The sequence below is a fragment of the Typopeltis vanoorti genome, chromosome 19 (assembly GCF_054136105.1).
Source record: "Typopeltis vanoorti isolate ZY-2024b chromosome 19, IOZ_Tvanoo_1.0, whole genome shotgun sequence".
Classification (NCBI taxonomy): Eukaryota; Metazoa; Arthropoda; class Arachnida; order Uropygi; family Thelyphonidae; genus Typopeltis; species Typopeltis vanoorti.
The window spans coordinates 82,624,295-82,640,345 of NC_143567.1; the positions used below are offsets into that span (position 1 = coordinate 82,624,295).

The window sequence follows — 16,051 nt, forward strand, 5'->3', positions numbered from 1 at the left end:
ACAGGTGACATAGGAGTCAGTTCTGGTGCACAGACTTTCAGGACAATTCAAGGAATGCCATTGGGACCAGGAAACCTTTTTGTGTCTAATTTGGACAATACCATATTCCCCCCTTATCTGCTGGTTTGCTTTCTGTGGTTTCAGTTATCCGCAGTCAATCCCGGTCTGAAAATATTAAATGGAAAAATCCAGAAATAAATAATTTATAATTACATAGGCAAAGTGGATACTAGATTCACTTAATGATAAATGATAGTAAATGATATTTGACCAGAAATGCTCAACTATGGAGGTATAAAAGTCTTATAGTGGCTACACTGCATAGTTCAGAAGGCCTGGACAGAGGAATGAATTCCAGATGATTGGAGTAGAGCTCTCATAGTACCCATATATAAAAAGGGGAAACAAAACTGAATATGAGAACAGAGGTATTTCCCTACTGAGTGTTCCTGGTAAGATTTATGCAAGTATACTCGAGAAACAGTTGAGAAGGATTGTGGAAGGGAAGCTTGGTGAAGAAGAAGTTGGATTCAGGCCAAATAGAGGGCTGTCAGGATCAGATTTTCACTTTATGACAAATAGTTGTCATAGAGTGAAATTATAAGTAGAAATATAACATTCATGGGAATATAACAAAAATCTATTTAAGTTTTGTAGATCTGCAAAATGCATATAACCAAGTGCCAAGAAAAAAGCTATTCAAAACGCTGCAGTTATATGGTGTCAATGGGGCATTATATCAAGCAATACTTAGTCTTTATTTCAGTTGTAAGTCAGCAGTTAGAATTGAAGGAAGTACAGGAAGATGGTTTAATGTAAAATCTGGTGTGAGACAAGGATGTACATTATCCCCTCTGTTATTCATTATCTATATGGATCACATTATGAAGGAAAGTGGTATTAAACCTGATATCAAAATTGGAGATGTTAATCTCAGCTCTTTGCTTTATGCAGATGATGTTATACTTCGAAATAATTCTGCTTCAAGTCTGCAAGATTCCCTGACTAAATTGAATAACTGTTGTAATAGATATGGTATGAAGGTCAGCAATAAAAAGACAATGAAAATAGGCAGAAGCATTGAAAATATCAACTGCATTGTGAATGGAGAACCTGTGGAGCAAGTAAAACATTTCAGCTACTTAGGCTTGATTTTTAGTGAAAATGGTAAATTAAATATGGAAATAGACCACAGAATCAGTAAAACTGATATGTAGGAAGTCAACTGAATAAATTTATATGGAATAAGAGAGAAATTAGTCAAAACACTAAATTAGCTGTATACAAGACAATGTTCAAACTAATTTTAATTTATGGATCTGAGAACTGGGTTAGAAATAAAACACTTGACCAGACTAGAGACCACAGATATCAGTCCTAAGAAAGATTATGGGCATGAACAGATGGCATCGATGGCAATATCATATTAAAAATGAGGATATTAGGAAAGAACTTGACATTGTTAGCATCCAGGAATGTGTTAGCAGAGCTAATCTTAGGTGGTATGGTCACTTAAACTTTTACTGTATCAATCCACCAAGGTATAGGTGGATTGATACAGTAAAAAGTTAACAGTGAAGTATGCCACACTTCACTGTTAACCAAAGTGGCAGTATGCAAGATTCTCTCCTTTAAATAAAAAAAAAAAAAAAAAAAAAAAAAACCCTCCAATAATGATTATCTTTAATCTTTTCTCCATTTCTCCCCAAAAAATTTCTGCTATTTATATGCTGCTCTGCTGTGTACTTCTCTGACAATAATCAATTTTACTTTTTTCTTCTTTTGTCAGCCGTCTTCTCCAGTGATTGAAAACCTTCATTTCTTTTCTAGTAGATATCCATCTGTGGGATTGTAGGCATTAATAAGTCTCATTGTTCAATTTCCCAATTTTGATGTTTGCTCACTATTCCTCACTCTAAATGAAACATAAACAAATAGTAGATTCAGGTATCTGACCTTCAAATGAACAATCCTTCAATTAACCATCTTTGTATGAACTGAAGAAATGATTACATCATAATAATTGTTTTTTCAGATATACTTACAAATGGTAAATTACTCTCTCACTATAATTAGTAGGAATTGAGTTACATTTTTCTTCTGTGAGTTTAGGTCTAACAGGCTGCTGAGTTTAACATGTAAAGAAAATATGAAAATGTGTATCATATTAAAAATTTTTGATACATTCGCCAACAGTCGCCCCCCCTCACAACAATATGGAATTAAGACACTATACAACAGGGCTAAACTAATCTGTTCAAATGACAATGCCCTAACCACTTAACTAAATCACATCCTCAACACTTTGGCCAATGGCTACCCCCCCCCCCACTTCACAACAAGGATTACTCCAAATCCATCACCATTCTCTACACCCAAGGCTCCTCTGAAAAAATTACCAAAATCTTAAAAAAAAACATGACTTGACCTCTTGTTACAGACCATATAGAAAATTTGCTTCCCTTATCTGCTTTACTAAAGACCAATCACTATCCCTAGACCTGCCTGGTGTATACCAGGTTCCTTGAAGCTGTAAGCTGTCCTACTTTAGCTAAACAGGCAGGACAGCAAATATCAGAATTTCAGAACACAAGGACTACATCTGTTTTCACCAGTATAACCACTCTGGTCTTGCAGACCATATTCTGGATACATGCCACAATAATACACCGTAGCAAGTTCAAATTTGAAAGACTTTTCCATGGAATCAGCCTCAGCCCTAAGAAACATGCCACACCTCAACAAATTTGGTCGCATGAGACTACTCCAAATTTGGGAAACTTTACATCAGGAGACCTTCAGCTCAACGGCCAAGCTACATAGCCCACTAGGGGGCACATCAGGACTTTTAGGAGAACAATAGCTTCCTTGCTTTGTTCCTCATTTACTGTGTGTAGTGCCTGCATGCACGTATCTTTAAGTTCCTTTGAAGATGGCAACATGATGTTGCCGAAATATTGGAAATATCTATTAAAGTTTAATTTAATTTATATTCTAGTGTACGTTGTGAATTTCTTTAGTTAATTAATAATCATGTATAATCAACATATAAGCCTTTCTACGAGAATCCCTAATCATCTTCACCAGCATGCTTTGAAGATGTGCGCTTTGTTAGGAAGCATGTGAAGTCCAAGACAAGAACTCAGATTATGGACTAACATCTCGAAAGCACTCTGTGCATAGCGACTTTCAACATTGATGCCAACAGCAACAAGCTGGTCAAGGAAAAACATTGCCAAGTTGCCCATTGACATTGTAAAAAATGAATGTTTTCTTCATTAAATTATATTTTTTCAAGTATTGATTGTACAGTAATCCCCCGATTAATGCATCCCCGATTAGTGCATCAATTTTTTTTTTTTTTGATACCCAAATTCGATTAGTGCACCTGTATACATCTTAAAAATAAAAGTCACAGATTTAAAAAATTTTCTATCTATACATTTTTATGGCTAACTATTTTAAAAAATCACTCATCAGAATGAAATAATTTAATTACCAAATTAAAACTTTTACAAAGTTATTTTTAATGGCATACTACACTACTTCCATGTATACTATGTTTCTCCTGGCCTGATTTTTATAATTCTGAATCTGATCATCACTTTTTTCCCAATGGACTTGGCAACATTTTCTTTTTCTGCAACTTTTGCTTTGAAGTTTTATTTGTTAATTAACCCCATGTAGTTTATTTTCCTGCCAAATTTTTACCGCCAAAATTTATGTCATCTGCTATAGTACGCTCACAGATTCGAGACCCTTCGACACTTCTACGCATGTCACAAAAAGGAGAATCCATTCTGATAATAGGGTAATCAATCCGTCTTCTGGGATGAGTTGTTTATTATTACACGTCGGAAAATTAACTTCTCTTTTATGATCATTGTAGTTTTTAAAGTGGTAACTATTTTGCTCGTATAACAGTTGGGAAATTTTATCTATAAAGCACGTGATTTCGCATGTTGGCGACCAATTCGTACATCCTTCATTTCTTTCTCCCCTTCAATAATAACGTCCAAGAGTTAATTAAATCTCATTGTGAAGAATTGATTGATTCGGACCTGCTAAATTTAGATGCACAGCGGGAAGATCCCAAAGAATATGAAGAAAATTTAACCACTGATAGTCAGCCAAAAGAGATTTCACAGAAACAATTTGAAAATATTTTTCGTACAATCGAAGTTTTTAAGCAGCAATGCTTAGAGGCTGACCCTGATGAAGAGAGAAGCAGTAAAATTTGCAGAAGAGTAGAAGAGGCAATAGGGCCATACCTGCCAAACTACATTAGTTCAATTCTTTGTTAAGAAGTAGAATAATAAAATTTATATTCTGAATATGTTTTATTGCCTTTCAGCTTAATGGTTTTCCTTTAACTAGACCCTGAGACATACTTTAATTCTTTTATAAAAAAATTAAGGTTCAAAAAAGAAATTTGAGGAACAAATTATACTTTTTTTTCCATAGGTTATTTTATTCGATTAGTGCGTTTTTGATTAATGCACCTGTTTTAAAGAGCGCATTACCTGCACTAATTGAGGGATTGCTGTATTTACTTATCATGAACCCGACTCCTGACTATGCTCTTAAAGCTGAGTTTGTTTATTTTTATAGGATTTTATGTAAAGTATCAAATGCACAGCATTTCATGTGAATCTGGAAAGCATCTTACAATTCTAAATACTGCAGTATAGCTTAGTGGCCCTCGGGCTTCATTCAAATTTTTAATGCAGCCTTCACTGTCTGAAAGGTATAAGACCCCCCCCCCCTGCCTTATGGGATCATGGATGTGTCTTCAAACGGACGTAATCAAGTGATGACTGTATTGTGTTTAATTTTAGGAATCATTCGAAGCCAGCCAACATTTAGGGGAGTCTTTAATAGGGGGGAAAAAATGCAAAAATGTAATATCGGTGATATTGCTATTCCATGGATGTGCACTGCACACCTAGCACTCCCTGAATATTTGCCCCTGATATACACACACACACACACACACACATAGCAGAAGGGTAACATGCTAATATATACAGAAGGAAAATTTTATACAACAATAATTAGGTTTTGGAACAAAATACTGCTAAGTAGTTATATAGCATTTAAATTTTCATTTTATGCATGAGCCTGCATGTGCTAGAAACCATTACCTAAAACCAATAATTTATACAATTAATTTGAACAGAGATTTCTCACTTCTGTAGAAAAATAAATATTCTTTGATTAGTGTTTTGGGTTTGTTTGGATTAGTTTCACTTATTGATAAAGGTAGTAGGTTGAATATATTTCCGTTAAATAAGTATAATGATTGTGTCTTGCTTTTTTTTTTTACTTGATTAAGGAACTATACCCTGCTTGGAAAAAAATCAACAGACACACACTCAATGGCAAGTGCACTATGCCATGTAACGAGGCACATGTTTGTAGTTGGTATAAATTTGAGGAATATAATGCTCCCAAGTCAGTGCAACTGTGTCCAGGTGAAATGGCTGTTAGAAAGAAACTGACTGAGTTGGAAAGAGGCATTTGGAAAATGAAGCCATCCCTGGCCAACATTCAGTAATACCATACTGAGATGGAAGCATAGGTAGTCTGCTGCAAGTGCTACCTGCAGTGCCCACTACATTCATTGAATGTGACCAGGATGCTACAAAGGATAATATGTAAAACCGCAGTTCATTGGCTGACACATTGAATGCAGAGTTCTGGGCATTAACTGGAACACGAATCTACACAAAAACGTTCAGAACCAAGGCTTAACAACATAGGTTTCCTTGGTAGGACCACAATATGCAAGACTCACATTTCCCACACTAACACACAACATTGTCATCTTCACTGGTTCAAAGAGCATGTACAGTGGGAAGTGAAAGCTTGGAAATCTGTGTTATAGAGCATCAAATCACCTACACCCTCTACTAAGCAGATGGATGGATGTGACAGATGCCCGGTGATCTTGTTTTTCATGGTTTGGCCTTAGACCTCTGTTTGTAGTGCCACAAACATCATTGAACTCTGAGAGTATATAAACATTCTGGACTATGCAACACTTCCTACTTTGTGGCATTCCTACAAAACTGACCATTGTTTCTTTCATTAAGACAATGCACCGTTTCGTAAGGCTGCTGCTGTAACTTCATGATTTATGGACATGAACACCACCACACTTGACTGGCCTCCACAGAGATCTCAACCCTACTAATCATCTCTGGGATGAATTGGAGTGTCGGATGAGGTCAAGGAGTGTCTGCCTCACAACAGTCCAGGACCTCATTACATGACTACAGGAAGAATAGTCCAAAATTCCCATTGATTACTATTGTAATCAGTGAGGGTCTACATCTTTTTTTTGGGGGGGGGGGCACCATGGCCGTTTGTTCCTTGTACTGGTGTCTGTTGACTTCTTTTCAAGCAGTGCACTAAGGAAAACACCTTCTTTGATATTTACATATTCATTAACATTTTTTTTTTTTTATAAATAGCAGTAACCATGTGTTAAGAAATGAAATATTGGAAGCATCAAATACTACTTTTAATAATTTCCTAATGCTGTTTCACTCCATCAAACTTTTATCATCAGAATAGCAGTAACCTATAAACATATAAATTTCTAAGGGGTAGCGTGTTTAGTATGATGTATTTATTTCACATGCACATGACAATATCCTTGCATTCGTTTCTGGTTGAGATTTGAATTACTTTCTTCTGAGTCTAAGCTAGAGGTTTCAGTGTAGTTCAATAGACCCTACCCCCTAAACATAAAATAATATTGTAGTGTGCTCTGAATCCATGCAGAATATGTTTAACATATTTAAATTTAAGAATATTTACATGGTAAAATCTGTTTAACATAATCCTCATTTTATTTACGACATTGGTGTGTTTGGTTTCAAACTTAAATTACTATTATTCATTGTGAAGAATTTATAGAGACTCCAACACATGGAGTGATTACTTATAATTATGAAAATAACACGCAATGTTTTGACCTCTGTATCAAGGTCAGCGTCAGGAAAACCTACATATGCACAGGACACAAGCTACATGACACTACACAAAAGTACGATAAATCTAAATGCTTTGTTAATCGTTTATCCTAGTCTAACCTCTAGTGGGAAAAAAAAAAATAGTAATAGAAAAGAAAAAATTATACACAAATATAAATTAATTACCAAAATACAATACATTTCTTATACATAAGTATAATGTACAAATGCTAAATATATATATATATATATATATATATATTTAAAAAAAAAAAAAATATATATATATATATATATAGGTTACCAAGTAATTTTATAAGCTTGGTTATTTAACTCCTAATCCCAAGTAAGCAAACAGTTAAGTTTGCACCTGAAATATAGTTCAAGTCTAAAGATGGTACAACAAAAAAGTATCCCCAAGTTAAAAAATTAATTACATCTTTCTTTTTAAAAATAAAAACACCTTGTAGCAACTTGTATAGGTAAAGTTGATAAGGCTCTGTATTACTAAAACCTTGGTATTTAGGGTCTAGCTAACTCACTGAGAAGACCTCAAAAAAAGGTTTAAACCGATCTGGGTAGTGATGCCACCCATAATATATTGCAGTATGCATCTTCTAGTGAGATGTGCTTTACATTATGGGAAATACTAAGAATAGTGATCAGAGCTTTACCCACCTTTACAATGAGTTGCCCTGGTGTTGTACCATCTTTAGACTTGAACTATGTTTCAGGTGCAAACTTAACTGTTTGCTTACTTGGGATTAGGAGTTAAATAACCAAGCTTATAAAATTACTTGGTAACCCTAATATACAGTATCCCCAAGTTAAAAAATTAATTACTTATATATATATATATATATAAAATAAATAAAAATAATGATGGAATTACTATCCATCATTCTTGTTGAGATTCAGATGATTTGAGCATCTCACAGGCTTCCTTGCACTTTCTTTCAAACCAGGTTTTGGTGCAGGAACTTAGTGCCTTTCCAGTTGATTTTGTGACATGTTTGAAGTGCATTGTCTGACAGGCCTGTTTTACCATAGTGTGAAGAATTTAATGTGGCATTTGTGTTCGTCTTTTGTTATTGGGATGGTGCGCCCTGTTTCTCCTTTTCTTAATTTTGCTAGAGGTTTGAAGGTTGCCTTAATGTAGTATTTATGTAGTGTTCTATTTTTTCTGTTCCCCTAATATGGCTATTCAAAGGCTATGGCATCTGAATATGTGGTATTTTGTTAATTTGTATTTGTGTATATTTTTTTTTATTTATTATTTATTCTATTTTTTTTTTTCTCCAGAGATCAGGCTAGAGTAAACAATTAACAAAGTATTTAGATTTATCTTACTTTTGTGTAGTGTCATGTAGCGTATGTCCTGTGCATATACAGGTATCCCTCGATTAATGCAGTTAATTAATCCCTCGATGTTACCGTGTATATCAAAATTGCGTTAATCAAATATAATATAATAATCAATGGTAAAAAGTACAATTCATCCATGATCGATTACTGTATTAATAGTTTGTTTTATATGGTATTCTTTTAGGAAAGATAAAAAATGAATGCAAAGTAAATGTTTAATAAATACTTGTACCTACATTAATTACTGCGATTTTTTTATCAAAAGAAGTTATCAATAGTCGTTTAAACAGTTTTAATTTTTTTTTTTCTTATCGGCATAAATTCTACGATAACAAGTTTTTTTTCGATTAACATCTGGATCCATTACTTGCTGCTTAAGCAATTCTAAACTGCAAAATATTCCATCCAGTTCTTTGATTGCTATCTCCTTTCGAACCTCATCTTCACATTCCATTTGTTCATTGTCTTCATATGTGCATTGTTGTTACTGAAATCTTTTGAATTTGAATCCAATAATTCTTTAACATCTTCTGCATCAGCACCACTCAAAACCAAGGTCTTCACCAATTGAAAACCACCTAAGTCATTACTGCACTCTACAAAAGGTTTTTCCTTTTCCAAACAGCTCTCATGCAGCTAGAAGACACTTGCTCTCATATGTCATGAATGTTTTCAATTGCGTGTTTAATGTTAAATTTTTTCCAAAATTCTTGGAGCATAATCGCATTTTCTCCCATTGTTGTTTCTACTGCCTTTGAGAATGTCTTTTTAAGAAAATAGGCTTTGAAAGTTGCAATGAAACCCATGTACATTGGTTGTAGTAATGATGTGGTATTTGGTGGGAAGAATAAAACTTTCACATTCTCACTCAAATAATTAAGAGAATTTGGATGACCGGGTGCGTTATCTAAAAGCAAAAGAGCTTTGAAAGCTAAGTTATTTCTCTTGCAATAAGCTTCGACTGTCAGGCAAAAATAAGACTTAAATCAATCTTCGAATAGACTTTCGGTAACCCAAACCTTCTGATTCGCCCACCAAATTACATAAAAAGTTCTTGTTACATCCGTTTTAAAGTCCTTGGGTTCTGAGTTCGATAGACAAGCAGTGGCTTCAATTTAAAATCTCCATTAGCATTCCCTCCAAGCATAATAGTTAAGTGATCTTTTGACACTTTGTAGCCAGGCTTCGCTGCTTCTTTTTTTTGATATAAAAGTTCTAGATGGCATTTTTATCCAATAGAGGCCAGTTTCATCTACATTGAAAATTTGGTGGTAATCGTAATAATTTTCATCGATAATTTTCTGCAGCTCAGCAGGAAATGTGGATGCAGCATCTTCATCGGCACTTGCAACTTCATCTGTTATTTTCACATTCTTTAGTCCAGCCCTAGATTTAAAATTTTCAAGCCAGTCTTTGCTAGCTGCGAACTTTGAATTGTCTTCTTTATATTTAGTCTCTTTAAGTCTTGAAAACAGGCTTAGAGCTTTGGCTGTGATATTATAGGCACTAATTGGAATTCTCTTTTGATTGCAATCTTCCAGCCAAATAATCAACAGATCTTCCATTTCAACCATTATAGCACTCTGGTTACATGTGCATGGCATACTTGCAGATGTAGATGCAACTTTACCTTGCTCGCAATACTCATCAGCTTTGGATAAAATAGTCCATATAGTACTCGTGAAAACCAAATTTGCTTCCGATCTGACTTTTACTTTCACCATATTTAAATCTTTTAATAATATCAAGTTTTTGTTCTTTTTTTTTTTTTCAATTAATCTTTTTCCTCTTCTTTTTATTTCAATTAATGACCCGGTTGTGGGATTGTTCTTATTCTTCGACATGATTAATGGGCTGTAAAATTTACAAAAAAACGTAATTTGTAAATACGTACAGCAGAACAACTGGAGCTTTTAATACATCCACTCTTAATGCTGGCTGCGAAGTAATTGGCTGGCACTCAGGCTCTGAGAGCACGGATGCATGGGAGAAATGACGTCATCATGCTCATGCCACGAGGCTTGCATGTTTTTGCGTGGTAAGCTTAAAGACACGTTAATCAAACTCTTGCCACATATATCGAGGATTGCCACAATTAATTTCGGCACATTGAGCAAGGGATACCTGTATATGTGTTCCTGATTATTACATCGATACAGAGATTGAAATGTCTGTTATTTTCATAATAAAAATCAAGTAATTACTCCAACATGTGTTTTTGTCTCTGTAAATTCTTCACTCATATCAAAGTCATTGACATTCATATCATTATTATATTTGTATATCTTAACTGAAATGACACAGTTTTCACTGTTTCTTCCATGATGATGATCTAGTTTTCTTGGCTCTGAATTATAGTTTTCTTTTTAACTAAGTAGGAAAACTTTTGGCAGATATCCTTAATCCAGAGTATAATAATGAAATATTAACAAAATTACATGAAAGTAGTGATATATATGTTGCACCTTAGATATCAGAATCCACTCTGCTCTTTTCTGATGTCATTTGGGATGGATTACTTTTTTTTTTTAATAAAAATAATTCAATTCATATAGACTCTACCAGAAGGTGTAAGCACACACATACATATGTGTACTTACACATCCAGTAGAGCTCCTACTATGTGCCCCAAATCAACTTATAAATTTCAAAACTAATCAGTGATTACCAAAAAATATAGATCATCTTCAAACATCTATTTTTCTGATCCATGCTATTGTAGGTCAAGCTTTTTATGTACAAGTTACAAATAAAAGAACATACTTTTAAGAGCATACACATATAAGAACACGTGAATATAATTTAGGATAGTTCTGACTTTTCTTGGACAGAATAAGATTATGAAATGTGATATTTCAAATTCTATTCTCTCTTGTTCACAATTAAATATTAACTGAAAGTTGATGCACAGTACGAATAAAAGTTAATAAGCATTTCTCAGTTGCAAAGTGTAAAGTTTAAAAAAAAGTGTGTGTATTACATGAAACATTTATTCCATATTGCTACCTTTGGACTTTAATAATTAAAATCTTTGTTAGTAATTCTTCCAACAATATTAAATTTTCATTTTTATAGGATTTTGGAAAATGAAGAAAAAGATAATCCATTTGTGTGTAAGAAACTTGGACATTCCCTGTTAGCTGGGGTAACAAATCATTATATGTCTGATTTCTGTTTACAAGGGGTGCTTGGATCAGTCTCTGAATATGATATCCAGAAAGATCTAATGTTAGCTGCTCGAGTAAGTATCAGTTGAAATGCAAATAATGCATCAGTAGCATTTAAAGAAAAACAAAATGTGATAAATTACTGTAACCAATTGTATTTGAGAATAATCCTAAAGACTAAGATCTTTATTTTACTTTGTTTGATGTAAATCAAGAATTCGGTGACTAAATTAATGAAGATGTAAAAAAAACCTTTCAATGTGGTTATTGTGTAGTTATTGTTGAAGAAGAGTCATAACTTTAATATTTATTAATATAATTCTTCCAATCGATTGTCATTGTCTTTGCATACCCTCCCCCCTCCCAGAGTTGCTTAAATGTTAAGAAATTCAGCATGGCATTTATGTGCATGTATTTTTATTTTTTATTTTTCTGACTTAGGATGAGTTGTTTATCATGAATAGTAATTTATAATTTTATTTAGGCAAAAAATTTTGACCTTGCAAGGTCTAAATTTTTTGCTGTTTGTAAATCATGTTAACTATGGTCATCTTGGGTTGTTGTCATCCTTCCAGCACCTGATGTACTAATCTCTGTATGCATTTTAACTACATAGCCAAACCATTGCAATTGTTGTTGTTTGATATTATCTGATATTCTAGATCACACATAATTATGTGTGATCTAGAAAAGCCTATATCTTTTCTAATTGTCTGCTTGTGTCTCAGCTCTATAAAGGGTCATGGGAATAACTGAATCATAAAGCTTTTGTTGCAAATGATTTGATAATTTGTTAACTTTTCAAATTTTTTATAATTAATATCAATGAATTCAAGTAGTTATTTACTTGTTCTGTTACTTGATTGTTTAAAGTTGTAACCTCCTCTGTTGTTTTCACATCTTCATTAATTTTATTTTATTGATATTAATTGAGAGCCTCCATAGCTCAGTTCGGTATAGATGAAGCCCTTTGGTTGGAAAGACCTGGTTCAATTCCCGTCCAAGATGTGAGGAACACCTTTATCTGGTCTCTTTCAACCAAAGGTGAATTAGCTGGTCTCATATGGAAAACTCAAGGAAAAAAAATAAATGCAACACTGGTTTCCCTTGACCAAAGCAAAGCTTTTGACAGAGTTAACCATGAACTCTTAACAACAACCCTAACAGCACATAACTGTGGCCCACACTTCCAACATATGATAAACTGTCTATACAAGAATATAATTAGCAAAATATGCATCAATGGTAACCTCTCTGAAGACATCAACATAATGCAAGGTGTAAGGCAAGGCTGCCCTGCTTCACCAGCTTTATATGTAACACAAATTGAGTTGCTTGCAAAAATGATCAGACAGAACTCAGAAATTAGAGGATTTATAACACCAACAAAGAAACATGAAATAAAATGTGTTCTACATGCTGATGATGTCATTTGCATCATAACCAACAATACTGCCCTTAAAACTCTCTTCCAGACAACAGAAAAGTACAACAGAATAACAGGATCTCAGATTAACAAATCAAAAATAAAAATAAAAGTATTAGGAGCTGGTGCAACACAACATCTAGCACCAATCACCATACTAGGAATTCCTTTCAACCACCTAGGCCAACTTGAAAACGAAGAAGAATTAATTAAGAAAATCATATATATAAAAGAAGCCTGGCAATCTGTACTCTTAACTGCCACTGGAAAAGCACAAATCATCAAACAGTTAATGATCCCCTTGATAAAATACTACACAACTCCATTTCCACTCAGCAAACTACAAACTAAAAGACTGGAAGACATCATCTACAGCTTTTTCTGGAACAATAAAAAGGCAAAGGTCAGTAAAGACAAATTGGCTCAAAGAAAGGAACAAGGGGGGCTGAACATCCCAAGAATAAAAGACATGCTTTCAGTAGAGAAAATTATGCAGGTAATTAAGATTATGCAAACTGCACACCCTTCCCATGAAATGTGCCAGTACTGGCTAAGAGTAAAGTACAAAATGTTCACAGGCCAAACCCACAGTGGTGAAAAGGCAAAAATTTCATCAGAATACTACAGAACCATATCTAGACAAGCAAGAATCATCATCACAAAGAAGAACAAACAGCACCTTCAAGAACTAAAAAAAGAGGACATATTACAGGCAATTAGCAACATTCCAACAGACACACTCCCCCATGAAAAGGAAAAATGGAAACACTGTTACTTCAAGTACACCTACCCATCCAGACACAATTTTAACTGGAGGATGTTACACAACATCTTACCAGTAAATGCAAAACTCCTGAAATGGAGAATACTTCAAAGTGCAAATTGTGCCTTTTGCACCATACAAGAAACCCAAGAACACCTGTTCTATGAATGCGCAGTGGCAACACAAATATGGGCTAATGTAAGCAGCACCTTCAACATACCCACACTCAGGAAGGAACAAGCACTATACCTTCAAGACCTACCAGGGAAAGGAAGCTTGAAAAATCAACTGCTCTACCTACTAATTGAAATTAAATATCACATTTGGAAAATTAGGAATATTGTAACATATCAAAAACAAAAGAAAACAATAGAGGATATTAAAAGAAGTTCAAGAGCATCAATCAAAAACTACCTGAGACTACAGTTAGCAGAACTGGGACCAAATCTTTTCAGGAAAAGATGGAGTTCCCCACTTGCATTATGCTACCTATCTGAAGGCAGCATCATTCTGAAACTCCCATGATCAATTCCAAGAAAAGTAAACAAAATGGCCACAACAACTTTTTTTTTTTTTTTTTTTTTTTTTTTTTTTTTTTTTTACTATTATTATTATCATTATTATTTTTTTATCTCCAAATTCTCACTTTTAAAATTGATTATAATTTAATCCTAAACATATCTTTATGTTAGCCTGGCCCCCATGCTCAGGTTTAATTAACCTCTTAGGTTCATTATTTACTTAAAGCCTATGGTACTATACTCTTAAATAATGCCACCAGAGCATATGTTAACCAGGCTAACAAGCACACCAATATCTCTATCACTTTTAGAGAAGTGTTTTCCCCAAGCCTCTGACATACACCTAATAAGCAATGTTAATGCAGAGGTATGGGAATGAAAACAATTATTCAAAATTCCCAAATAACCAACTTCTGAGCAACTCTCTGGATGCAGAGAAGAAAAGCTAGTTATCATTATCCTATACCAAAATTAAGGATTAAATAATCATTAAATAAATAATTAATTAAATAATTAAAAAATTAATAAAAAATCAAAATAAAAACTAAAAATATAAAATTAAATTAAAATAACTGAAAATAAAATTATATAACATAGGCAAAAACATTAACAGTAAGGGAAAACACCAAACAAATTAAAAGACAAAACTGTCTAGTCCATTGTTTTGGGAAACTGTCCCCCAAAACTGGAGAGAGTCCCTTAAAAGTAAAATTAAATAGAAAAATCCTATATGATCTATAATTATTCAACCCCCCAATCTCCTTCAGGACAGACCACTCACTTCATCTTTCCTGTCTTCTTCTCTCTTAAGGCCATAGCTTCATAAGAGACTGTCAACCCTGCCACAGGAGCAACAGACCTGTTCTTGTAAGAGTTGATTACAACCTGAAAAACATGCAGACAATGTCAGTACTCAAGAAACAAGATGGCAAGCAATTAAGGTAAAAGTGATAGCTAGAGTGGTGGAAAGATACTGAAACTGCTCTAATTATTACTGTAATGAATACAACCTTCTCTGGTTTTGGTGGATGAAAGTCCAATACCACTAACAAGAAGGCACTAATTACATAATTAGTAAAACAAAGATCTGGTATTCAAACAAGCTGGTGTCATATGGAGGTAGGAAGTTTTTTCACCTGGAAACTCAGGTTTTTCATCCCCCAGAACAAGCAAACCAGCTCCGTGAACACACACGGATCTACAGTCATTAATACTTACCCTTAGGGGATGCAGCAGAGGAGTGACGAGCCAGCTGCATTAATTCATTATAAGCCCTTCATTACGGCACTCAACCTGTCATAAGGGGTGGATGAGAAGGATAGGATATTAATTGGCATCTTAATTTTTTACAGGTGTCTTTTAATTTTACTCTCTGATTTGTAGTAAAGTTTGTATCTACAATTATTGCAATGTAATATGCATTATTTTATATTGTTGATATAGCTGCTTTTTTGTTTATAACCATTTCCTTTTTCTCCTGCATTGTGTGTCTGTTCCCTTATTCTAATTAGGTTAATTTGGATGTTTTAAATGTTTATTTGTGTAACATAGGCTCAGAATATATTATATATTAGCATAAATGGTAATGCTAATGCATTAGTCGGCTTTATGATATAGATTCCAATCAGTTTTCCTCCAGGAGCTCAGGTTTTTCTCACAAAACAAGTTTTCCAGAGAATATATGCTTTTATGTTCATAACTAATTAATAGACATGATACACTTGTTTCATGGCCTTGATTGCTACCCCATAATTTCAACAGTAATAAATATCAGAGTAATGGCATGTTGTCTGGGGGGGGGCTCGCACATGCAAAGCACACCCAAAAAA

General features: G+C 34.0%; 1 protein-coding gene across 1 annotated transcript in view; it reads left to right on the forward strand.

The window, feature by feature from the left end:
- LOC150096301 (folliculin-interacting protein 1-like) overlaps positions 1-16,051 on the forward strand; it is a 159,922-nt gene that overhangs the window by 107,316 nt on the left and 36,555 nt on the right. Inside the window, exon 8 of the mRNA XM_090409026.1 lies at positions 11,421-11,586. Coding sequence (XP_090265152.1) covers positions 11,421-11,586 — 166 coding nt within the window. The remainder of the gene's footprint in view (positions 1-11,420; positions 11,587-16,051) is intronic.